Source organism: Pteronotus mesoamericanus, unplaced genomic scaffold (assembly GCF_021234165.1).
Source record: "Pteronotus mesoamericanus isolate MK-2021 breed Mesoamerican mustached bat unplaced genomic scaffold, CSHL_Meso_final contig_317, whole genome shotgun sequence".
Taxonomy (NCBI): Eukaryota; Metazoa; Chordata; class Mammalia; order Chiroptera; family Mormoopidae; genus Pteronotus; species Pteronotus mesoamericanus.
The window spans coordinates 1,925,658-1,950,779 of NW_026555133.1; the positions used below are offsets into that span (position 1 = coordinate 1,925,658).

General features: G+C 40.5%; 1 protein-coding gene across 3 annotated transcripts in view; it reads left to right on the forward strand.

The window, feature by feature from the left end:
• Positions 1–8,998: 8,998 nt before the first annotated feature.
• RABEP1 (rabaptin, RAB GTPase binding effector protein 1) overlaps positions 8,999–25,122 on the forward strand; it is a 109,426-nt gene continuing 93,302 nt past the window's right edge. For all 3 annotated transcript variants that reach the window (XR_008529343.1, XM_054575837.1, XM_054575838.1), the window contains exon 1: positions 8,999–9,248. Coding sequence is in view for 2 of the 3 variants with exons in the window: in XM_054575837.1 (XP_054431812.1) it covers positions 9,215–9,248 (34 nt within the window). In the remaining variant the exon portion in view is untranslated. The remainder of the gene's footprint in view (positions 9,249–25,122) is intronic.

Here is a 25,122-nt window from a genome sequence, read left to right on the forward strand (position 1 = left end):
GAAATGTCCAGAATAGGAAAAATCCATTTACATAGAAATCAGAAAACTGGTTTCCAGGGGATGAAGAGCGGGGTATAGGGAGTGACTATAATCAATAAGGGGCTTTGTGTGTGTGTGTGTGTTGATGAGTATGTTCTAAAATTGATTATAATGAGGCTGCATATCTTTGTGAATATACCAAAGCCCCCTGACCTTAAAAGGGTGAATTTTATCTCAATGACACTGTAATAAAAAATTAGGAAATATAGAATAGGCTTAATTCCCCCATTTTTTTCATAACAAAATGTAGCATATTTATATACTTTTTGAACTTTGCTTTTTTTCATTTAACAATATATCTTGGCATTCAGTTCCTACTAGAACATAAAACTCCTCCTAGTTCTCATTTATGGCTATGTTGTACTCAATTATTTAGCTGTGCCATCTTTAATTCAACAAGTTTCCTATGTAGGTTAGGTGGCATTTGGGTTGTTTCTAATGTTTTGATATTAAAAATAATGCCACAATTAATAACCTTGTGCATTTGTTGTTTCATTTTTTTGCAGACATATCCTCAGCGGAACTTCCCATAAAAGAGATTATTGGGTCAACGGTAAATGCACATGAATATATAATTTTGTTAAATATTGCAAGTTTTCCCTCCACAGCATTTGTTCCATTTTCTGCTTCCAACAGCACTGTAAGAGTGCAAAGAATGCACTTATTTTCCTCACAGCCTCACTAATATGGCTGGTGTCAACATTTTGAACTTTTGTCCATTGATGGCTGAGAAACGGTTTCTCAGTGTAGTTTCAATTTGAATTCTATTCTGAATGAGCTTGAGACTCATTTGATATGTCTCAAGAAATTTTGATGCCTTTTAAAATGAACTGCCATATTCTGTGCCCGTTTTTCCTATCAGGTTTTTGGTCTTGTTTCTCTAGATTTTTTCAGAGCTCTTTGTATGTTCTAGCTGTCAGCTATAAATATCGATTAAGCTGGTGATCCCCAAACCATATGCCCGTACCTGAGCTCCAAATGTGCGTATCCAACTATCTACTTGACATTTTCATCCGTATACCCAATAGGCTGTTAGATCCACCCTGGCAAAAACGGAACTCTTTATATTTCCCCTCAGCAAATGCTCATCTAAAAAAATTAGAGCCCAAACACCTGACCATCCTTCTGTATCTCCCCTAGTATAACCCTGGTCCAAGCCAGCACCGTTTTTCTCCCTGACCATGGCAGCACCTCCTGACTGGCCTCCCCACCTCCATCTTTACCTTTCTTCTCCCCCATATTCCATTTTCCAAACAGTAACCAGGGTGATCTCTTTAAAACATAAATCAATAAGGCAATAGGCAGCCGGCAGCTTGACCCAGGCTAATCCCCTATGCCTGTCCCTAAAGTCCCCTTTTCTCTGACTTCCCAGTGGGCTAAGGCAGCCCAGCCCAGGCTCTCCTTCTGCTTCTATGCTGAGCCCTTCCTTGTTTTCCTGTTTCCAGCTTTAATAAATGCATTCTGATGGGAAAAAAAATTAAATCCTATAGCTCAGGGGTCCCCAACCCTGGACTGGGGACTGGTATCTGTACGCAGCTTATTAGGAATCCAAGTGGCAAGCAAAGCTCCCCAGAGCTCTGCCTCCTGCCTCCCCGCCCACCCACAGCAGGGGAGTAAAGCTCATCTGAGCTCTGCCTCTGCCCTGGCCACCCCCCCCCCCCACTCCACAGTGGGGCAAGGGAAGCTCACCTGCAACCCCCCTTCCACAAAACTGGTCCATGGTGCCAAAAAGATTGGGGACCACTGCTATAGCTCTTCTGTTTAAAACTCTCCAATGACTTCCCATAGTAGATGGCATAAAATAGAATACAGGTCTTTCCAATAGTGCCATAGTTTTGGTTTTTCATATTAGCTTTTTAATCTAAGAATAACTTTATATGGTTTGAGGTAGGGAATATAAATTTATTTTTTCAGATGGATAGGCAATTGTTCCCACATTATTATTTCCCCACTGATTTGAAATGCCACCTTTTTTACTGATAAACTTCTATAAATGTATTAACTATTATTATCTCTGTTGGAAGAGAAAAAACCCTCAACCTGGTTTTTAAAAAGGTGAGTGCTCGCTGGTGTGGCTCAGTGGACTGAATGCTGGGTTGCTGGTTCAGTTCCCGGTCAGGCCACGGGTCTGGGTTGCAGGACAGGTCCCCCCCAGTGGGGGCGTGAAAGAGGTGACCACACACTGATGTTTCTCTCCCCCTCTTCCTCCCTCCCTTCCCTTCTCTAAAAATAAATAAATACGATCTTTAAAAAGAAGGTGAATTTCCTTGCACATTTATTAAGATGTCCAGAACAGCAACTGGTTTGGGAAGGGGCTCTGAATAAAATCAACTCAAACAATAAACGGTGGGGTGGGGCTGCTTTGAGACCTGAGTGGGAAGACGGAAGCAGCCATAGGAGGATGTGGAGGGGAAGATACCAGTCGTATTTGTGCGAAAAGAGGAGAAACTTTTTAAGTCCTCAGAATATAACATGCCCAGTATGTTCAAGGGACAAAAGAAAGCCTCGCTACCTGGAGCAGGGGGAATGAGGGCCAAAGTGGTGGGAGAGGAAAGGCCTTGTTGGACAAGATGAAAAATTCAGAAGCTACAAGAAAATAAGTTAGCAATTGAGATGTAAAGTTTCTGTAAATAATTAACACTAGTACCATTAAACACACTGGAAGAAAATACACCATATATAACATACAAAAGATTAATAGCCAGAATATGTTCAAAACTCCTATAAATCAATAATAAAAGACAACCAGTGACAAATAGGCAATATATATAAATTTTATTGTAGAAAAATACAACTAATAAAAATATGAAAATATTTCTAACCTCACTGATATTCAGGGAAATGCTTATTCAAATGATATTAATATATAATCTTTGGCCATTCAGATTGGTATATAGAAAGAAGATTGGTAAAAGCCAGCGTTGACAGGGATGTGCAAAACTGAATATGTTTATACACTGTTGGTAGGAATATACATTGACGTGATACTTTTTGAGAGTAATTCATGAGTATCATAATGGAAAAAGTGTTCGTGACCTTAGCTTAAATTTATTGGGGTGACATTGGTTAATACAATTATATAGGTTTCAGGTATACAATTCTATAATTCATCTGAATATTGTATTGTGTGTTCACCACCCCAGGTCAGGTCTCCTTCTATCACCATTCATCCCCCTTCATCATCATCTACCTCCCCCAACCCCCCTTCCCTCTGGTAATCACCATGCTGTTGTCCGTGTCTACGAGTTGTTTTTTTGCTTAACCCTTTCACCTTTTTCATGCAGCCCACCAACTGCCTTCCCCTCTGACAGCTGTCAGTCTCTGTGTCTATGAGCCTGTGTCTATTTTGTTTGTTAGTTTATTTTGTCCATTAGATTCCACATATAAGTGAAATCATATGGTATTTGTCTTTCTCTGACTAGCTTACTTCACTCAGCATAATACCCTCCAGGTCCATCCATGCTGTTGCAAAAGGTAAGACTTCTTTATTTTTCTTTAATTGTTGTATAGTATTTCATTGTGTAAATGTACCACAGCTCTTTTATCGACTTATCTACCAATGGACACTTGGGCTGCTTCCACATCTTGGTTATTATAAATGATGCTGCAGTGAACATAGGGGTGCATCATGACTTTTGATCTAGTAATTCCAAGGGGGGCGGGGCAAAGTCTCCTAGGGAACCACCCATATGAGTTCCTTGACACATTGTAAATAATGAAAAATCGTTAATTAACCTAACTATTTACTGTAGGAAAATGATGTGGGAGTTAAAAAGGATGAAGTAGAGGGGGGGAAATGGGGACATCTGTAATACTGTCAAGAAGAAGAAAAAGAATAAAGTAGGGATAAAAAGTAGAGATACATGTAGTAACTATATTATTAAGGAAAAATCAAGTTTAGAACAATATATACGATATGATCTTATCCATGTGAAGAACATAAAACAAATGTACATGTTTCTTTTTTTTTAATTCTTACCTGAGGACTTTTTTTTTCCTTTTCATTGTTTTTAGAGACAGAGGAAGAGAGAGAGATTACTATGAGAGAGAAACGTCGATGGGTTGCTTTCTTCTGCACGCCCAGTCCAGGGACGGAACCAGCAACCTGAGCATGTGCCCTGACCAGGAATCTGCGACCTTTTGGGTCTACAAGACAACGCGCCAACAAACTGAGCCACACCAGCCAGGGCCACAAATGCACATGTTTCTACACATTTATAGATGCACAGAAAATAGTCCAAAGAGATTAATATAAAGCTGATAATTGTAGTTTGCCCTGGGAGGGATCTGGGGTTGTGTGTGTTGGGGGGAGGAGAAGTTGAGGGGGTACTTTTGCTTTACCTGTAAAAATTTAGGACTAGAAATTTACTGGAGTAATTTGAAAAAAATAAGAAATATAAGGTGGGGTAACTGATTGAAAATTCTAAAAGTGAATTCAATTGAAAACGGCCTAGGAGCGTAGGGACATTTGCTGATATCTGATAGATATGGTTAGCTAGCAGCAACAGCAAAAAAGCATGAACTTTGGAGTCAGACAACACTGGATTTGAATTCTGGTTCTTCCAGTCACTGTGTGACTTGGGCAAGTCATTGAACCTCTTTGAGCTCTGGGATAATGAAGCTACTCAATGGGTTGTGATGAGGATGGAAGAGAAAACACAGGTAAAATCTCTAGCATTAGAGTAGGTGATTGGATAAATGGTGGGTGTTAACAGTGGTAATGGTTACAATTACGGTCTGTAATCCAATGAGAAGGGAAAGGCAGGGCCTGGCTGGTGTCCCTCAGTGGATTGATAGCTGCCTGTGAACCAAAGGGCCACCGGTTTGATTTCCAGTCTCTCACACATAGATGTTTCTTTCCCTCTCTTTCTCCCTCCCTTCCCCCTCTCTAAAAATAAATACATAAAATCTTTAAAAAAAAAAGTGAAAGTCAAATGTATGATGACCGAACAGAATTGAATCATGCAGATTTAATCTGCAGACTATAGATTTTATCACCACCAAGGATTCCTCATTATTTGCTCCATATACTCCTAATGTTACTCATTTGTTCATCCACCCATTCATTTATTCGTTCAACAAGTATTTATTGAGCACCTCTTATGTTAGGTACTAGACACACAACATTATAAATAAATGATTTTGTCTGTCTCTGTTTTCTGGGAGGTGACATCTTTCCTCAATGGGAGAGAGACATAGCTAGTTGCCGATAAATGCAGCCTGGGAGTTACACATAGGGACACTGGACCCAGACAGTCTGGGTGTGACTTCTATCTCTGCCACTTACTAGCTCTGTGGCCTTGGAGGAATTATTTAACCTCTTTGGTCACATCGTCTATAAAATGGGTTGACAGTTTCCCCCTCCTACCATCTCTCTATCATAAGGTTCTTAAGAAGATTAAACAAATCCATACAATGGTAAAAAGCTTTTTCCAATGTCTGGCACATGGTATACACAGTAAATACATAGTGATTTTTATTTCCAGACAATTATGCGACTGTGTGTTTGATGTTATATAAAAGGGGAATTTCTAGAGAAGAAAGCACCCACCAGATGTAAAGATGCTTGTCTGTATATATTAAGTAATAATGGATCCTCTTTGTTTTATTAATCAACAGCTAATATAGAACTGGAATAAGAACATCTAATCAGCATGAGATAAGCAATGTGATATAAAATCTGCCCTAAGCAAAGAAACTTGCATTTTAGTCTTGGGACCTTATCTAGTGTAAATGGGATGGTTCAGTTAGGCTTTGGGAATATGAGACATTTCTGCCCTGGATCTCTGGGAATACCTTCACAGACTGCTAAGATGCACAGATCCTTATTCCTCAGGATGGAAACTCCTAGAAAAAAAGGAAGGAAAGGAGAGGAGGAAGCAGATATTTATAATGCAACTACTGTGTGTCAGGGGTTAGGTACTTTATTGCATTATTCCTCCGGATGTGCCATGAGGCTGGTCTATTATTCCCATTTTAGAGATAAGTAAAAGGGGGGCTCAAAGAGGTTAAAAATGTGTTGTGAGTCAACAGCCTGGAGTGCTTCTTTGGAAATCAGTCTGCATCTGTTGACAGACAGTATGAGAGAGAAGTCATCTGTAAGTTTGGTGCACTGTACTATATACTCACTGGGGAGAAGGATGGGGCAAAGATGGCTTAGAGCAATGATCCCCAATCACTGTCTTCCCATTCCAGATCCCAGGAAGGGAAGGTAGCAGCTGCTCAGGGCCAAATGGACCAGGGGAAAATTGGAGGGAGAGGGACCAAGCTGGAGGATTATGGCTGAAGACATAATGGTGTCTGCCTCATGGGCTTCCTGGGAACCCTTAGCAAGCAAGCCAGCACCCAGATTGGGACTTTCCAAGTCTTCCTGTGCCTGGAAGCTGACCGGGGCCCTGAGGGAGAGTCCCCGATTCTTGTGCTTTCCCTATAACCTGCCAGAAGCTGTCCCTTACTGAAGGCCAGGGAAGTGTGCTGCCCTACTCCCTGGTCCCTTCCTTCCCTTTAGAATCTGGGTCCGAGAGAGGAGGGGAGGGAACACAACCAACACAGCAGCTGTGACCCGATCAGGGCAAAGCGCAGGAGAGGTATTGCCTCGGGTAACGTACAACTCTGTGACTCTATTAATGAAGCACAGAATGAGTGCTTTCCAGCAGCTGCTTTGAATTTGCTCGTTTTAAGCCTGGAAGCAGCAAATACTCGAAAATATTTGTCACCTAAACTACATCAGTTTGTGCTTCCCAGATTCATAATCAGTTTGCATGGCCCAAGGTTAAGAAACATCACTTTGCCAGTGCCCCAGAAGGCAGGCTTTTACATGTCCTCCTTAATTGTGCACCTCTCCCTCCCGGATCCAGGAACCTGCCGTGGCTTCTGTGGTACCAGTTCTCCTCCTGTTGGTGCAGTTTACCAGCTATGTATGCATAATGTTTGGTTTTGCCTGTTTTGGAACTTTATACAAATGGAATCATGCTGTATTTTATAATTTCTTACTCTCAAAATTGTGAGACTATGTAGCTGTGTTTTGTTCATTTTCATTGCTGTGTATTCCATTGTATAAGTATTTAAAAATTTATCCATTCTATTGTTGATGAATGGTTACTTATGTATTTATTTGGGTTACTTATGTATTTATTGTATTATGCCACTATGGATATTCTTGTATGTGTCTCCTGGGGCACATGTGCAATGTAGTTGGTAACTAATTTATTTTATGTGTTTAAATCTTATTGCCAATTTCCTTCATAACATAAAAATCATCTGTTTTACACTTAAAAAAGGCTTGGAGCACACATCAGTTTTCTTTTAATATATTCCTGAGGGTGGAACTGCTGGGCTTGGAGGTTTAACCTAAAGATATGAAAATGTACGTAACTCTTACATCTCCTATCTGATTTGAAAATTGTTTTTCAACCACCTCCTTGACATGGGGAACTCTTAAGTATCCAAACTCGCAGCCTGACAATTTCTGAGTGACGGTCTTAAGGGCCTGGCTTCAAGTCCCAGATTACCAATGGCAATAAATGTGTCTCTTATATACTGGAAGGAGCTTCTTCTGTTAAGGGCATTCGCAACTGCTATCTTTATGGCCCCCACCTTGTGTTAGTCATCGTAAGACAGAGGATGCACTGGGCTGTCCTATCCTGGACAAAGGTCTCCCTGCCAAGCACGGATTTGTTCCCCCAGGAAAGTCATTTATGGAGGGGTGGAGGTGGGGACAATGACCCTGTTTGCTCTCTCAAAGGCACACTAGCCGTTTGAGGATATCAACAGCACAGAACACTAGAGTGCGTATATAGGTCCTCCCATAAGGTTTGCAAGATTTAGGGCAAAAGTACAAGTAGATGTCACATGTCTACTTAAATTATTTAAAATTATACATCATTCCAACTAACTGTTAACCTTAATATAATTCTATTCTACTTGGATGAATGTATATCTTTAATGATGCAGAAGACCTGGTTGAAATTTAGAATTCCTGGACTCCTCACATTTGTGCACTTGAATGAGGTAGTGAGGGGCGCGTAGGCTCTGGCCTCACTCTTGGCCCATAGTCCGCCTGCCTTCTTTTCCCACCTCTGTCCTGCACTAGGGACCTGTGAACACAGCAGCTCAAATGTCCAAGCGCTGTGCTACCTACCCCAAACACAGCTGCCCCTTAGCCACTTTTAGGGATGCCCTGACTCTGCCCTAGAGAGAATGGCCCTGGGGAAGAGGCCACGGCATCCAGCCATTAGCCAAGGAAACTTCAGGGGTCAAGGGTTCCCAGAACTTGGTCCTGAAGGAGGGGCACAAGCACTAGGTAGGCCTGTCCTCTGGAACTTGTTGACTCGCTCTGTGGGAGGAGTGTGGCTAGACACTGGCTAGGGGGAAAGTCTCTAAACTACGGGGCCTAAGGCAGGCTCTCTTGTTCGTGTACTGATGTAAAGGCAGTACTGTCTGCATATCACCTCTCGTGTCCGCTCCCGAGTGCAGGGGCTGTGTCTGGCTGTGTCCTCAGCATCTACCACGGTGCCTGGCACCCAAGTCACATCGTGCATAGGTGCATTATGGAAAATCAGTCTGCAAAAGCGCCTCATTTAAACTCTTCTTAGCCATTATGCAAAGGAAGGCTGTGAGGCTCAAGGCGGTTAAGTGACTCTCCCAAGGTCACACAGTTAGAAAGGCTAGAGTCTGTGCACTTACTTCACCATTCGGCCTGCTTTTTATTATTATTTTTCCTTTGCCTACTGTTCTGGGGCGGAACCTTGGAAGCGGCCGCTCTAAGCTGCTGTGCCTTTCCAGCCGCGGTCTCTCTATTTCTCACTCTCCTCCCCTACTCAGCCTTCTTCGCCACTCCCGCAGCTTGCTCCGCCGCGTCCGAGCTTCCCCACCCAAGGGTTCCCCGTCGCCCCGCAAAGCCCCGCCCCTCCCCTCAGGGCGACGTCACGTGCCGCCCCATACCCCCGCGCCTGCGCACCGCTTATTTCCCGCTGTCAGGATGAGGAGGCGGAGGTCGGCGCTCCGGTCCGTCTCTGCCCGGGGCTGTGGCGGCGCCGGCGGCTCCAGCCTTAGCGGTTCCTCCCTGGGCGGCGGCGGCGGCGGCTCGGTCGACGCCTTCTCCGCCAGCTGAGCCCGCGGGAGCCCAGGACGCCGCTTCCCTGCCCATCCCCTCCCCGAGGCCCGCCGCCTGGCCATGGCGCAGTCGGGCCCGGCTTCTCAGCCTGACGGTGAGGCGCCCACCATGGCAGGCGGGGCGGGCGCGGCCTGCCCGGCGCCGGTGTCACGGTGGAACCTCCGGCCAGCGGGAAGGGTGCGCGCAGGCCCCGGGGGTCACCGTGCCCGGCTGAGGCGGGAGCGCGCGAGTTCCAGCTCCGGCTGCGCGCGAGGGCGGCGCGGGGGCCTGGGCGGCCGTCGCTGGGGAGGGGGCGGGAGGCGCCGACGGCAGCGCTAGCGGAAGGCGGAGGGAAGGCTGTGGAGAGGCTGCGGAGGACCTGGCAGGAGCTGGGGAGCGTGGAGAGGGTGCTGCCGTGGGATTGCCCTGGGGCCGGCACGTGGGTTGTGCCCCTGGGGGGAATAGAAATGGGGAACGTGCGGTTATATTTGTTAAAGAAAAAACATTGGTTAAGTAGTGGTGGTGTGCCCTTGTTCCTTCTCCAATCCCTGATACCCGGGCGCTTTGCACCCAGTTTTGTGACAAACTAGTTGAGATCAGTAACAGGGTTTAATAGCGTTCCGTGAGAGTCAGTGTGGTTTCACGGTAAGAGCTGGGGCCTTGGGAGTCTAAAGGACTGTATCCTTCGCTAAAAAGTTCTGAGCAAATTTCTTAGATTCGTTGAACTTCAGTATTCTCACTTAGTGAGAAGAAGTTAATTCATGCCTTTATATTTTACCTATTAAGAGGGCAACATGTATGTATGTAAAGTGATTAGTATTATTTTGGGGTTATTGAGAATAGTGTTTGAGAATACTGAAGTGGGGGAACCGTATCAGTTATAGCCCTTAAAATATATATATATATATATTTTTTTTTTGAAGAAAAAGGACCCCCATCCTAAATAATGTAAGTTGGTTGTCAGAGTCCTTCATGACCTTCTGGGAAGCTTCAGCGATTGACTATGCCCATCCATGTTTTTACTACCTGGAGGAGTTATGTTTGAAAAGAATGTACTTGATCTTTGGCAAGGTCTTTATCTAGTTGAGAAAGTTCTTTCAGGTGTATTTCTATAATAAGCGTGTGCGGTAAGGTTCCTTTAGTGTGAGTGGAATGCTGGGATATAGTGCTGGGCACATAGTAGGCGCTTAAAACTTGACTTTGCCTAGAGTTGTCTCTTAAAATAACTTTTTATGAAAACAGTACTCTTCGTTCTTGCTTTTGGGGAACCTGAAACAATGTTATCAGATTTTAAAGGCTGCTTTCTTAGAAGTATGATTCAAAGCCTGTTAGCCTGTAGTTTTAGGTTTTGTTAGTTGCCTGGGAGGGATGTCCAGTACCCTTACGTGTAGTTGTGTAAGAATCTGCCAGCTGTTTTCCTTTCAGCAGAAAAGAAGGGAGGCATTTCTTTTTGGCTTTCAGAGAGCAGAAACTGGCATGTTTTCAGGCTACATTTTAATTCTCACCTTTTGCGTTTGGTGTCAGGGAAGAAAACTGCATTTTCTACAAACCCCTCTTTGTTACTGCAGACAGAGGCAGGATACAGAGAGCTCCAATGACTTCTGGTTCTGATCTGGAGTGGTAGGTGTGCTTAGCTGGTTGCTGCCGTCTCTTGAGTTGCATGGAAACAAACTGTAGGGCGGCTCAGGTGACATGACAGTCTGGAATCAAAATTCCCTGCCTCTTTCAAGATGTGAAATGGTCTTCCTCATAAATAGGCAGAAGTGACTAAGCACTTGAAAAGGCTAGGAAAATTCGCCTTAGGAAATCTTGTATTCTTGCTATTCTTAGTACAGGTTTGTTCCCTGTTTTACAAATCTTGTGACTCTAGGATGAGATTAGTTTGCATAGATTGCAGTATTTATTTTCAATTAGTGTAGTAAATGAGCAGCCACAGCTAGTGTTTACAGAAGGATAGAGAATATAGTATGAGTGCTTTGTGTCAGCGTCTTCTTAGAAGTTCATCTTGGGGATTTGATTTTTCTTTTTAGCTGAACTTAATGTAGGTCACTTCTTAACATTAGCTTTAAACACACTAGAATTTCCTAGCCCTGCTAATTTAAAAAAGATTGTAGACTTCTTTTAGTCAAACTGACAATAAAAAGATAACTGCTTAGTTTAGTTTTGCTTTTATCTTATTTTAAAAGCAGTTTTCTTTTATGGTAACATTGTTTTGTTTTAAAAAAATTTCAATTGCAGTTAACATACAATATTATATTAGTTCCAGGTGTACAAGAGAGTAATTAGACATCGATATAACTTACAAAGTGATCACTCTGATAAGTCTAGTACCCATGTGACACCATGCATAGTTGTTACAATATTATTGACTGTCTTCCCTATGCTATACTTTACATTCTTGTGACTGTTTTTATATCTGGCAATTTGTACATCTTAATCCCTTCCACTTTATCGCCCATCCCCTAAGCCTTGACTTTTCTTTTTTGGGCATGTCTTTATTTTAATGGAGATGTGGTAGGTTAAGAAAAGAATCAATTTGTGTGTACTGACAGGATGAAATGTAATAATTTTATTTTTATTCTCTTTGATTTCTTACTTTGTAAACTTTTCAAAAAGTTTTGTTCTCTTTTTGAGGAAGCATCTTACTTTACTCGTTCAGACTAAAAAAGAAATAAAATAAAATCAGACCAAATTCTTCTAAGATATAGTTTAACTTAGATTTTAAAATATAAAAATTTGAAGATCTTTAACTTATATATTTGTTGAATTATCAGGGTAAAGTGGAATAATCAGTTGAAATTTGCTTAGCTACTAAAATTACCTTTTTAAAAAATTTATCCTCACCCACGGACATGCTCATTAATTTTAGAGAAGGGTAAGAGAGGGAGGAAGAGGGAGAGAAACATCAATGTGAGAAACATTGATTGGTTGAAAGGTAATTTTGCTCTGGTCTCTCTGGCTCAGTTGGTTGGGCATTGTCCCTGTGACCTGAAGGGTCTTGGGGTCGATTCCGGTCAGGGCAGGTGCCTAGGTTGTGGGTTCGGTCCCTGGTAAGAGCTCGTGTAAGATGCATCCAATTGATCGATGTTTCTTCCTCACACCTATGTTTCTTTCCCTCTCTCCCTCCCTCCTTTCCCCTCTTAAATTATGAACATGTCTTCGGATGAGGATAAAGTAAAAAAAAAAAAAAAAAAGATCATTTTAATAGCTAAACAAATTTCAGTTGATTATTCCATTTTACCTTGACAATTCAACGATTATGTATAATGTTAAAAATCTTCAAATTTTTATATTTTAAAATCTAAAGCATTTGGTGTGATTTTACTTTCTTTTTTATTTAAAGACGCTGTCTTCTAAAAAGTATGTGTATTAAGAAGTGTGTCTTGTATTTCTCAGGGTTACTCCTACTAAGTTTTCAGTCCTTGACTTTTTCTGTAGTTACACAGATATTCTACCTTTCCCCCCCGTCCTGAAACAGACATGGTTTACAGCAGCGATTTTCACCTCATGGCACACATAAACTTACTACTAAAATTCTGCATCACACCAAAAAATACATTTTTTGCCAATCTGAAAAAAAATTGGTATAATTTTGATTCATTCACGCTGGGTAGCTATTGTTGTGTTGGCTGATGCCATTTTTTTTAATTTGTCAATCATAGGGAAAAGAGGTCAGCGCCCCTGACTAAATAGACAGGTACTGCACTTTTTAAAAATTTTTGCAGCGCACTGCTTGAAAATTGCTGGTTTACATACGTAGGTCTGCAACTTTTCTATTTCACTTCATAAATGTTAGTTAAAAAATAAATGTTAGCTATAATTATTATATACTTGTAAATGGTTATGTGGCCAGGTAATGTGCTGTAAGCACTGCATGCATTATTTTAGGAAATCTTTGTGTTAGTTAGGTGGGTACTATTGTAATATTATTATTGTTCCTATTTTATTGATGAGGAAACTGAAGCCCAGGGAAGTTAAAAGTGCCAGGAGTTATATAGCTAGGAAGGAGGGGGAGCCAGGATTCAAATCCAGGTCATCTGATACATATGGTGGGTTTATTTGATTACCCACCTGTGCCCTGGGCCCTGTGGTCTTTTTCTAGATCACAGACTACTTTTCAGGTCAGTGTTGTAGATCTGTCTCATTCTTGTTACAGAGAATTTTATCACTTGCATGTACCATGCATAGTTTTATTTACCAATTTCTCTGTTGATGGACAAGTAGATTGCTGTAGATTTTTTTTTTAATTTCATAAGTAGTACTGGAATTGATAACACTTTTACATACTTTTCAGGTACTCTTCTGTAAGAATACTGAATTAAAGGGCATAGGCTTTGAGTGGTTTAAATTTTAATGGCTATGGCTAGTTTACTCACAAAAAAAAGTATCAATTTACATACCTCCAATAGTATATGAGAAGGTGGATTTCTTCTACACTCTTAAAAGCCCTGGATAATGTCAGTTGTGTTGAATTTGTATCTTCTGATGGATTAAAAAAAATGATATTCTTCAATTAACAAAGGTTTCCATGCCTAGTCTATGGCAGGCCCTATGCTAGGCTCTAGAAAATGCAGTAACCAACAGGACCAAACCCAGTTCCTGCTCCTAGGTAGTGAGTCAGATAGCCATTAATTAGATAAACCCACCAAATATATAAAATTATTCCACAAATACAAGTGTGTACTACTTGTCAGGCACACTTCTAGGCATTTAGAATATGTTAGTGTGCAACACAGATAATAAGTAATCCTGCTGTTGTGTGGGAGAAACAGATATGAAACAACCAATGATGTGGATGGTTAGGTGATAAGTGCTTATGGGAAAAAGAAAAAAAACAGCAGTATAAAAGGGAGGATAGGGCAGTTTTAAGTAGAATGGTCAGAGTAGTCTTATAGACAAGATGGTATTTCAGCAGAAATTTGAAGGAGATAGAGGAGTTAGGTATGAGAGTATCTAGGGGAAGAGTGTTTCAGAGGAATCAATTTTTGCAAATGCCCAAGGAAGGAGTATATATTTGGGAATGATGTGGAGGCCACTGTGGCTGGAATAAAGTTACTGGGGGTGGGCGGGAGCAGAGGTGGGGGAGTGGGAGGAAGAGGAGAGTAAGTGGGCTATGAGGTGACAGGTAAATGGGGGCGGTGCAGATCTTGTTGGGCCTACTCTGTAGCCAAAAATGAAATACTGGCTTTCACTATAGGGAACCATTGAAAAGGTTTTGAGCAGAGAAGTGATGTGATCTGACATGTTTTTAAAAAATCACTCTGGCTGCTAAATTGGCAATAGAGTAGAGGGAGGCAGAGAAGAATCAATCCAGGAAAAAAAATGATGAGGCTTGGACCAGGGGTGTATTGGTAGAGGTTACATTCTGAAGGCATGGCCAACAGGATTTGGATTAGATAATGGTATGCGAGAGAGAGGAGTCAAAGATCACTCAGAGGTTTTTGGCCTGAGCAGCTGGGAGAGGTACACAGTGCTATGAATGCCTGTAATTGAACAGTTGGACCCATTTAAGGAGGCCAGGAAATGTTTCTGAGGAAGTGGTTCACCTGAGATCCTGTGGATGAGCAGGAGTGTCTTCCCACCCCTGGGTGGGAGAGAGGGAGGTGGGGGTGTGTGTGTGTGCGTGCGCAAGAAGCAGGATGAGTAAGAGAACTAAGGAACTGTCTGTTTGCCTGGATAGAGAGCAATAGAAGGTGTGAAATATGTATGGGCTGGTCTGAGTGGGCTCTAGCCTTAGAGCTGTAGAGGAAGCCATTGGAAGGTTTTAAGCCAGTAGATGACATGAAGGCTTTTTAATTTGTACTTCTCTTACAGTAATTATATGTATGTTTCTTTTATTGTGCAGAAAGCTTTAATTTTTATGTGGATCTGATCATTTTTAAAATTTATGATTTCTACGTTTCTTGTTTAGGAAGACCTCCCCAAGTCCCATGTTTATGTATTAAAAAAGTCCTCATTTTCAACAATTTTATGGTTTTGTCCTTTATATTTAGTACTTAAAATCATCTGAAATTTATTTATTTTCAAATTTAAATGGGGAATTTAATATAAAGAATTACTGATTACACAGATTCCCTAAGAGAAATAGAAAACTCTAAAGAATACAGGAATGCTAGATATAAGGAACAAGTAACTACTTCTAGGGCTGAGGTGGATCACCCAAAGTAGGAACAAATCTTCAAGGAGCCATTCCCAGACTGAGATCCAGACTTTGTTGGCGAGGTGTGCAGCTGTGGCCCTTTGAAGGGCAGAGTTCATTTTGGCAGAACTTTCTGGAAAGTTGCTTTCTTGTTTGCTGGGGGAAGCTGCCTGCATCTGGAAGTTAATTTTGATGTAATATAGGCATCTAATTTTATTTTTCTTTCAAATGAATAGCCAATTGTCTTAACACCATTTATTCAACAGTCTATATATTTAGTTTGTTTATTGTAACTATCAATCTCCCAACCACTAAACTTGGAGATGCTTGACCCAAAACACAGAAGCACTGTACTTACCTCACAGTCTTTTTAAAAAAAAAAAATTTATTGAGTTTATTGGGGTGACAGTGATCAATGAAATTATATAAGTTTCAGGTGTACAGTTCTATTATACATCATCTGTATATTGTATTGTGTGTTCACCACCCAAAGTGAAGTTTTCTTTTGTCACTATTTATCCCCCTTTACCTTCTTCTACCTCTTCCACCTGCCTTTCCCTTTGGTAATCACCATACCATTGTCTGTGCCTGTGAGGTTTTGTTTTTTTTTTGTTTTTTTGTTGTTGTTTTTTTGGCTTAATCCCTTCACCTTTTTCATCCAGTCCCCTGACCCCAACCCCTCTAACAGCTGTCAGTCTGTTTATCTATCAGTCTGGTTTTTTTTGTTTATTTTGTTCATTAGATTTCCACATAAGAGTGAAATCATGTGGTATTTGTCTTTCACTGACTGGCTTATATCACTTAGCATAATACTCTCCAGGTCCATCCATGCTGTTGCAAAAGGTAAGGTGTCCTTTTTCATGGCTGAGTAATGTTATCACTCCAGTAGCCTGGAATTGTGTAATATCCTTTAGTTTGTATGATTTACCTGTCTACTTGTGGGCGGAACTGGCTTTGAATCTTAAGGGCTCTGATTTCTAAAATATCTTGATTGCATCATGCCCTAGGTTTTTATCCAGTGAAATTTGATATGCTCTTGTATAATCATTAAGTTGGGTTTAGTCTTCATAGGAGTATTTAGTAAATGTTTATTTTTCTGTTTTAGAGTTGTGCTAGGTAATGTGGAGGGGATGTGGAAATGAATGAAATGTAGATTTTGCTTTTAGGAGTTTTATGATCTGAAAGGAATGGGCCTTAGGTTCCTTAATGTGAACTGAGGAGGTGCCTAGCCATCGAAGACAGTTTTCCTCTGTTGGTAGAGCTGTGAAGGAAGGTACCTTCGTTTAGTTTTCTCATTAGGCACCTGAATCTCTTCTAAGTGGCAGTCTGATTTTGATTTGAATGCCTCTGGAAAGAAGGAACTCACTACTTTCTAGTTTTGACTAGTTCTAATGTTTTGTTTATATTTTGATTAAGTGCTAACTTGCCTCACCTTAACTTCGACCCACTGGTTTTAGTTCTCGTCTCTCTAGGACCACACAGAGGAAATCCAAGGCGTTCTTCTCCATGTTGGTCTGAAGAAATCTGATGATAACTTTGTCCTTCTTAAATATTCTTTTTATTTCTCCTATCAGATGATTTGAAGCTACTTAACAATCTTTTAATTCTCTTTTTTTCTTTTTCTTTTTTTCATTTATTCTTTTCTTTTCTGTTTTTTTGGTTCAAGTACAGTTGTCTCCATTTTCCTGCCACCACTCTCCCTTGCCCTTCCCACCCTCAGTCCCTGCCCACTTTGGCTTTGTCCATGGTCCTTCATACAGATTCCTTGATTTGGCCCTTCCCCTTCTTTCTCCTGTTATCCCCCTCCTCCTTCCCCTCTGGTTACTGTGAGTTTGTTCTTTATTACAATGTTGCTGGTTATATTTTCCTTGCTTGTTTCTTTGATTAGGTTCCACTTATAGGTGAGATCATATGGTATTTGTCTTTCACCACCTGGCTTATTTCACCTTAGCATAATGTTCTCCAGTTCATCCATGCTGTTGTGAAGGGTAGTAGCTCATACTTGCTGCTGCGTAGTATATACCATTGTGTAAATTTTGAGACAGATTCCAATTGTTAATGACTTTTGGAGGTAGCTGATTTTTTTGTAGATGAATGTAACCTTTAGAGTACTCCAGTAGATAGTGTAGATAGTAGATAGTAGATGTGTCTAGTAGATACAGACACATATCACTGAAAGGAATTCTAAAGACTAGTTGTCTTCCCCTATTTTACAGATCAGGAAACTAGGGACTAAAGAAGTAAAAGTGATTTGTGTTGTAGCAGCGCCAATGCTCCATTCCTTGTAGAGCTTAAAGTCTAGTGGTGAATACAGATAGATTCCATGAGGAAAAGGCATTTTGCCTGGCTGGTAGCAGTATCCCCAGCACAGTGCTTACCATAGAGTAAATATGAGCTATGAGTACTTGTTGAAAGAAAGAGCACTACAAGCAGCTACAATAATGTGGTAGCTCTTTTCCATTTACAGTATTTGGCAAAATGTAGCAGGAGCATCCTCTATCATTTAGGAAGTTTAGTTAACATAGGTACTCTCTCTCCATTCCACCCTCACTACACCCCAAGTTATATCAGAAAAAGTTTCATTTGAATAAAACCTAGAGAGCTGTCTAGAATTTTTGACAGATGGAAATGATGCCTTGGAGAAAGATGTTAGAGATCAAGAATCTTTGCAGGGCGTGGATTGAGGTGAGGTCTGAATAATCTGATGTTGTGGGAACTTTTTTAGAGACACGTTTGAAAAGGAATTGAGCTTGAATGGTGGAAAGTTTTGCTGCTAGCAAAAGAGTTTGGGTTTTTCTGGATGATGTGGCTAGCCCTGTGGTTTGGTTTTAAGGCAGAAGGTTAGCTAAGGAGATTGGTTAGTCTATTGCTGTGGCCTAGGAGAGCGATGATGGGATTATAATGGGAATGGAGAAAAGGAAATAATAGATGTGAGAAATACTGTGGTGGTAAAATTGCATCTTGCTGAACATTTGGTTTGGGGTGCAGGCAGGAGAGAAATTGAGGATTCTGAGAATGTCGATGCTGTTTATCCATGTAGCGAACCAGTGGGAGGGTGGATTTAATAGTAGAAAGTGGTAAATTTGGTTTTGGTACGTTGATGTGGAGTACTAGTGGGACAACCATGTAGGAATACCTAATAAATAGCTGGAAATATAGGCCTGGAGCTCAGGGAAGAAATCAGGGGTGTAGATATACTTTTGGTAGTCAAATGTTTAGAAATCATACAGGACGCACACTTTCCTTTGCTTATACTTATTGCATGATGGGCCTTGCGTTGGGGATATTACATGAAAAGTATAGGCTATGAGGAAGGTCACAGATAAAACAAATGGATTGGATGAGGAACAGGAAACCAATGACTAATCAAAAAAGGATGAGTTGTGAGGAAAATTAGTATTAGAAGTCAGTATTAGAGCAAGTTGGAAGGAGGAGGGGATGGATGGTCACCAGTAGTAAGTTCTACAGAGAAGTCAAATGAAGACAAGTAATCACTGAGATTAGCAATTAAGGCATCGGGTCCTCTAATACAAGAGTTTTAGTAAGGAAGAAGTAAAACAGGTAGAGGCAGCATGTATAGACTAAATTTAAAAATCAGGATGATACACATACAAGTGGGCTACTTGAGAGCAGTCATAAGAGTTGTGACAAAGTGTGTGTCTGTGTGTATATATTTTAAGAATAGAGATTTAAATAATTTTAGATGCTGGAGGAACTGGCAATGGAAAGGAGAGCCTAAAGATATCAAGTCCTCTGAGGAACTGAAAGCAGGTAAGATGGATCAGGAGTTTAGCTTGAGTGTCAAGAGGAGAGATGGATCTCATCCTCCAAAACAGAAGGGAAAAGGAAAGGATGAGTGAGAAAGAAAGGTAGAGAAAATTCTGAGGTAGAAGAGAAACTGACTAAATATATACATATGTAGCCTCCATTCTTTTATTCATTTATTCAACTTACATGATTAGCGTATGAACTGTGAACAAGGCAGACAAGGTGCCTGTCCTCATGGAGGTTGTAGTTTTGAGACCTTTATAGCAGCCAAGTAGATTAGGTTGTTTATGCTCACCTGGGTTCCTCATCTTAACCACAGAACACAGAAAATAATTGGGCTATTTTCCCAGTTATTCAAAAGATGATATAACTAGTACCATTCTAGATGCAGAGGAGAGAAGTTAACTCATTATATACATTGAATACTTTGGGCATAAGGGCTTAATTTGTCATGGAGCCTGCATTCAGAAAGGCTGGTAGAATAGTAACTACAGGATATGATTGGGTCCTTATTGTGGGGAATCTGATGGGGTGGGAGGAGCAAATCATGATGCGTGTTGCCATTCCTTTGGTTATGGCTATTAAAAATCAAGACAAACTTGATATTTACTATTTAATCCTCTATTGATACCTACTTTCTCTAAACAACTGCTGCATTTATTATCTATTGGGTTGGCCAAAAAGTTCATTTTTTTCCCCTTACAATGACTCTAGTTGTGCTTAGTTGTGTTTAACTTCATTCAAATAAATTTTGTTAGACTGTATTGTGACAGCTCTCATATCAGCATGCATTTAAAAAAATTACCAAAATTGGTGAATTTTTGTGCAACCATTTTAATATCGAAGATGGAAGAAGATACGCAATATTTTTGGCATATTATGCTTTATTATTTCAAGAAAGATAAAAACACAACTGAAAGGCAAAGGAAAATTTGTGCAGTGTATGGAGAAGGTCCTGTGACTGATGGAACGTGTCAGAAGTCGTTTGTGTAGTTTCTTGGTACTATTGACGTTTTGGCCAAATAATCCTTTGCTGTGGGGCTGTCTTATGCATTGGAAGATGTTTAGCAGCACCCCGGCCTCTACTCAACTAGAAGCCAGTAGCGGGAGATAGCGGACATACTCAAAATGTCCAAATCAATAAAGTTATTGGTGAAAATGAAAAATGTGTCTTATTTTATGGGAAAAAAACCATATGGACTTTTCGGCTAATCCAATATAAATAAACTGCTGTTCCTTTCCTTTCCATCTAGATCTCTTATCCCCCACTTCCTTAGCTACTCTGTAGGAGAGTCTAAAACTACTGCTGTCTTTCTTTTTATTGTGATGCTAGTAACACTCTGTAGAGAGTAACAAAAGGGTCATTAACAGTTTAGATCTATCCCTATTGCAAAACTTTGTTCTGTGTTTATGCCTAACAAATGAAAATCTAGTCTTTCTAGAACACTTCTACTTCCTGTGTAACTGTATTAGAAAATTCTTAATTTTGTTGGGCCCAGATCAGTTCCCTACAACTCCTACACCTTGCTTCTGGTCTCTTGAATGAACTAGAATTAGGCTATTTTCACTTCCACACCAAAGATACATAAAGAAGCTTCTTCCATCTTGGTAGTTTCTCATATGAGGATTCTATATACCCTCACTGCCCTTCTTGGCTTCCTCTGCCAGGCTAGCCAGATGTTCTGATACCATGTAGTTTGCTAGTGCTCTTCTTAAAAAGATGTACTTAAAATTGGTAACCAGATATAAAAATCTATGTGACTTATGCAAAGAACAGCAAAAATATTTTTTTTATCAAGATCTTCAACCCTTTTTAATGTACACTAACATTCCCTCAATTTGTTTTAATTCACTGTATCATATCAGTTCAAAATAAAATGATAGTTATGATTTATTGGAGAAGCTAGCTCTATGCCTTGTACTATGCTGTGCATTTTTTTAGTATTTATTGTAGGTCAGGCACTATACTAGGCACTGGGGATACACGTATAGTTACAATTTTTAAAAAATTGGTAGACTTTAGTTTTTAGAGCAGTTTTAGATTCACAGCAAAATTGGACAGAAAGTACAGTTTCTTTTACCCCCAACCTTTGCAAGACTCCCTCACTGTCCACATTGAGCACACCAGTGTAGTACATTTGTTACATTTAGTGAACCTACACATCATTATCACCTTGAGTCCATCATTTACATTAGTTCACTCTTGGTGTTCATTTTATGGGTCTGGAGAAATTCACCGTGACATATCCATTGAGCATTGTAGTATCATACAATTTCACTGCCCTAAAAATCCTCTTTGTTCCACTTATTCATCCTTCTTTCCCCCTAAATCCCTGGCAACCACTGATCTTTTTAGAGTGTCTCTGTAGATGTGCCTTTTCCAGAGTGTCATGTAGTTGGAATCAAACAGTATGTAATCTTTCAGATTGGCTTCTTTGACTTAGTAATGTGTATTTAAGGTTCCTTAATGTCTTTTGATGGCTTGTAGCTCATTTTTTTTTAGCACTCACTAAATATTCCATTGTACAGATGTACCAATTTATTTATCCATTTGCCTTGAAGGACATCATGGTTGCTTCCAAGTTTTGGCAAATATGAATAAAGCTGTTAAATTAAAATACGGGTTTTCGTGTGGATGTTAAGTTTTCAGCTCATTTGGGTAAATACCAGGAGTGTGATTCCTGGTCATATGGTAAGATATGTTAAAGCGTCTGTACCATTTTGCATTCCCACCAGCGATGAATGAGCATTCCTGTTACTCTGCTGAAATTAGTATTTGGTGGTATCTGTTTTGGACTTCAGTCATTCTAGTAGATATGTAGTAATATCTAATATAAAGGAAGATTTTATTTATTTATTTTTAGAGAGGGGGAAGGAAGGAAGAAACATCAAAGTGAGAAACATCGATCTGTTGCCTCTCACAGACACCCTAACCTGGGACCAAACCTGAAACCCAGACATGTGCCTTGACTGGAAATCAAACCAGTGACCTTCTACATTTTGAGATGATGCCCAACCAACTGAGCCACACTGGTCAGTGTGTATCTCGCTGTTTTAATTTGCAGTTCCCTAGTGACATGATGTAGAGCATCTTTTCATATGCATATTTGTCATCTGTATATCTTTTTTCCTGAGGTGTCCGGTCAGAATTTTTTCCTTCTCTTTTATTCAGGTCGTTCATATTCTTATTGTTTAGTTTTAAGAGTTGTTTATGTATTTTGGATAATAGTCTTTTATCAGATATCTTTTGGGGGGGATTTGACTTTGTGTATTATTCTTTTTTGAAAAAATTATTTATATTTAGAGAGGGGAGAAGGAAAGGAGAAAGAGAGTGAGAAAAATATTGATGTGTAGTTGCCTCTCACGTGCCCCCTACTGGGGACCTGGCCCACAACCCAGGCATATGCCCTGACTGGGAATCGAACTGGCAGCCCATTGCTTTGCAGTCCAGTGCTCAATTTGCTGAGCCATACCAACCAGGGCTGTTTATTATTCTTTTTCTTCTAAAAATTTTTTTATTTTTATTTTTAAAAATTATATTTTATTGATTATGCTATTACAGTTGTCCTGACTTTTCCCGTTTACCCTCAACCCCCTGCTTCCTGAGGCAGTCGCCTACCATTGTTCATCTCCTTGGGTCATGCATATAACTGCTTTGGCTACTCCATTTCTTATACTGTACTTCACATTACAGTGGCTATTCTGTCACTAACTATTTGTACTTTTTAATCCCCTCACCTCTTCTCCCATTCCCCACACCCCCTCCCATCCGGCAACCACGAAAATGCTCTCCCTCTCCATGATTCTGTTTCTCTCCTTGTTTGCTTATTTTATTTTTAGATTTAATTGTTCATAGATATGTTTTTTTTCCCATTTTACTGTTCATAGTTTTGATCTTTTTCTTAAATGAGTTCCTTTAACATTTCACATAATAATGATTTGGTAAGGATGAACTCTTTTAGTTTTTTCTTATCTGGGAAGCTCTTTATCTGCTCTTTGATTCTAAATGATATCTTTGCTGGGTAGAGCAGTCTTGGCTGTAGGTCCCTGCTTTTCATGACTTTGAATATTCTTTGCCAAGCCCTTCTAACCTGCAAAGCTTCTTTTGAGAAATCAGCTGACAGTCTTATGGGAACTCCCCTGTAGGTAATTAACTTCTTTTCTCTTTTTGCTTTTAAGATTCTCTCTATGTCTTTAACCTTTGGCATTTTAATTATGATGTTGTGGAGTGGGCCTCTTCGCATTCATCTTGTTTGGTTCTCTCTGTGCTTCTTGGACTTGCATGTCTATTTCCTTTGCCAAATTAGTGTTTTCTTTCACTGTTTTTTTCCAATAGATTTCCAATTTCTTGCTCTTTCTCTTCTTCTGGCATCGCTATGATACAAATGTTAGACCTCTTGAATTTGTCACAGAGGCTGTTTATACTATCCTCATTTTTTTGGTTTCTTTTTTCTTCTTGTTCTATGTGGTGGTTTTTTGCTTCCTTATGTTCCAAAACATTGACTTAAATCTTGGCTTCATCCACTCTACTGTTGTTCCCCTGTAAATTGTTCATTTCAATTAGTGAATCCTTCACTTCTGACTGGATCTTTTTTATGCTGCTGAGGTCCTTACTAAGTTCCTTGAGCATCATTATAACCAATGTTTTGAACTCTGTATCTGTTAGATTGCTTATCTTCATTTCGTTTAGCTCATTTTCTTGGAGTTTTGATCTCTTCTTTCATTTGGGCCGTGTTTCTTTGTCTCCTCGTATTGGCAGCCTCCCTGTCTTTGTTTCTATGGGTTAGGTAGAGCAGCTTTGACTCTGTGTCTTAGTAGTGTGTCCTAATGTAGTAGGTATCCTGTAGGGTCCAGTGGTATAGCCTCTCTTATAACCCAAGTTGGGTACTCGAGGTGTACTGTTCGTGTTGGCTGAGTACACCTTCCTCTTAAGCCTTGGTTGCTATTGGCAGATCAATGGGAGGGAATTACCCAGGCCAGACAGCTGCAGGACCTGGTTGTGACCACTTAGCACCAACCTTCCTCCTCTGTGGAGGATCAGCTGTGCCTCTAGGGGCAGGATGTTGGTGCTCTGAAATGGTCTGTAGCTGTCCACTGGGTTTCCTGGGTGGTGTGGTCCAAGGTCAGCCCCTGTCTGTGTTTTGCCTGGGGCCACCCTCCCTGAGCTATAAGCAATCTGAGAGAGCTGTTACTTGTGCTGGGCTTTGAGATTCCTAGGTAAAGCCAAGCTTTGAATCTAGGCTGGCTGACGCTAGTACTGGGCTGCTGTTGCTTGTTTGAAAGGATTTAGGAAGTTGTGAAACAGGAGCCAAGCGCAGCCATTCGTATGGAAAAGCAGCTTGGGTGGGGCAGAGTCTCTGGGGTTCTCCAGTCTTGGGTCAGGTTGATGGAGTCTCAGATACAGCACTAGCTCGCCAGCCCAATCTGGATGGATGTGGTTTCCTTAAATCCGTAGTTGTCAGACTTCCACTTAACTCGATTTCATAAGGTTCTGAGTGATGGTTGTTCTCTATTTTAGTTGTAATTTTGATGTGGTTGTGTGAAGAGGCGAGCCATGTCTTCCTATGCTGCTGTCTTGACTGGAAGTCAGACATACCTTTTGCAAGTATTTTTTCAAGTCTACGGCTTCTTATTCCTTTGACAGTGTATTTTGTAGAGCCAGAAGTATTAATGAAACCCACCTTATCTCACTTGTGTCTTTCATAGTTTCTGCTGTTGGTGTATCTAAAGATTCATTGCCGTACTCAATGACAATCTCAGTTTCCTCCCACATTTTGATCTAGGGGCTTTGCAGTTTTGTATTTTACATTTAGGTCCATGACTCATTTTGAAGTAATTGTTGTGAATGGTGTAATGCCTGTATCTAGATTCTTTTTTCCCCCACCTTTGGCATGTGGCTGTCCAGTTGTTCCAGCACTGTCATTTATTGAAAAGACTGTCCTTTTTGTTTTGAATTGCCTTTTCCTTCTTTGTCACATATCTTTTGATTGTATTTGTGTGGATTTATTTCTGGGCTCTCCATTCTGTCCTATTGATGTATTGTGTTTATCTGTTCTTTCATGCTATGTGTTTTTAAATTTCT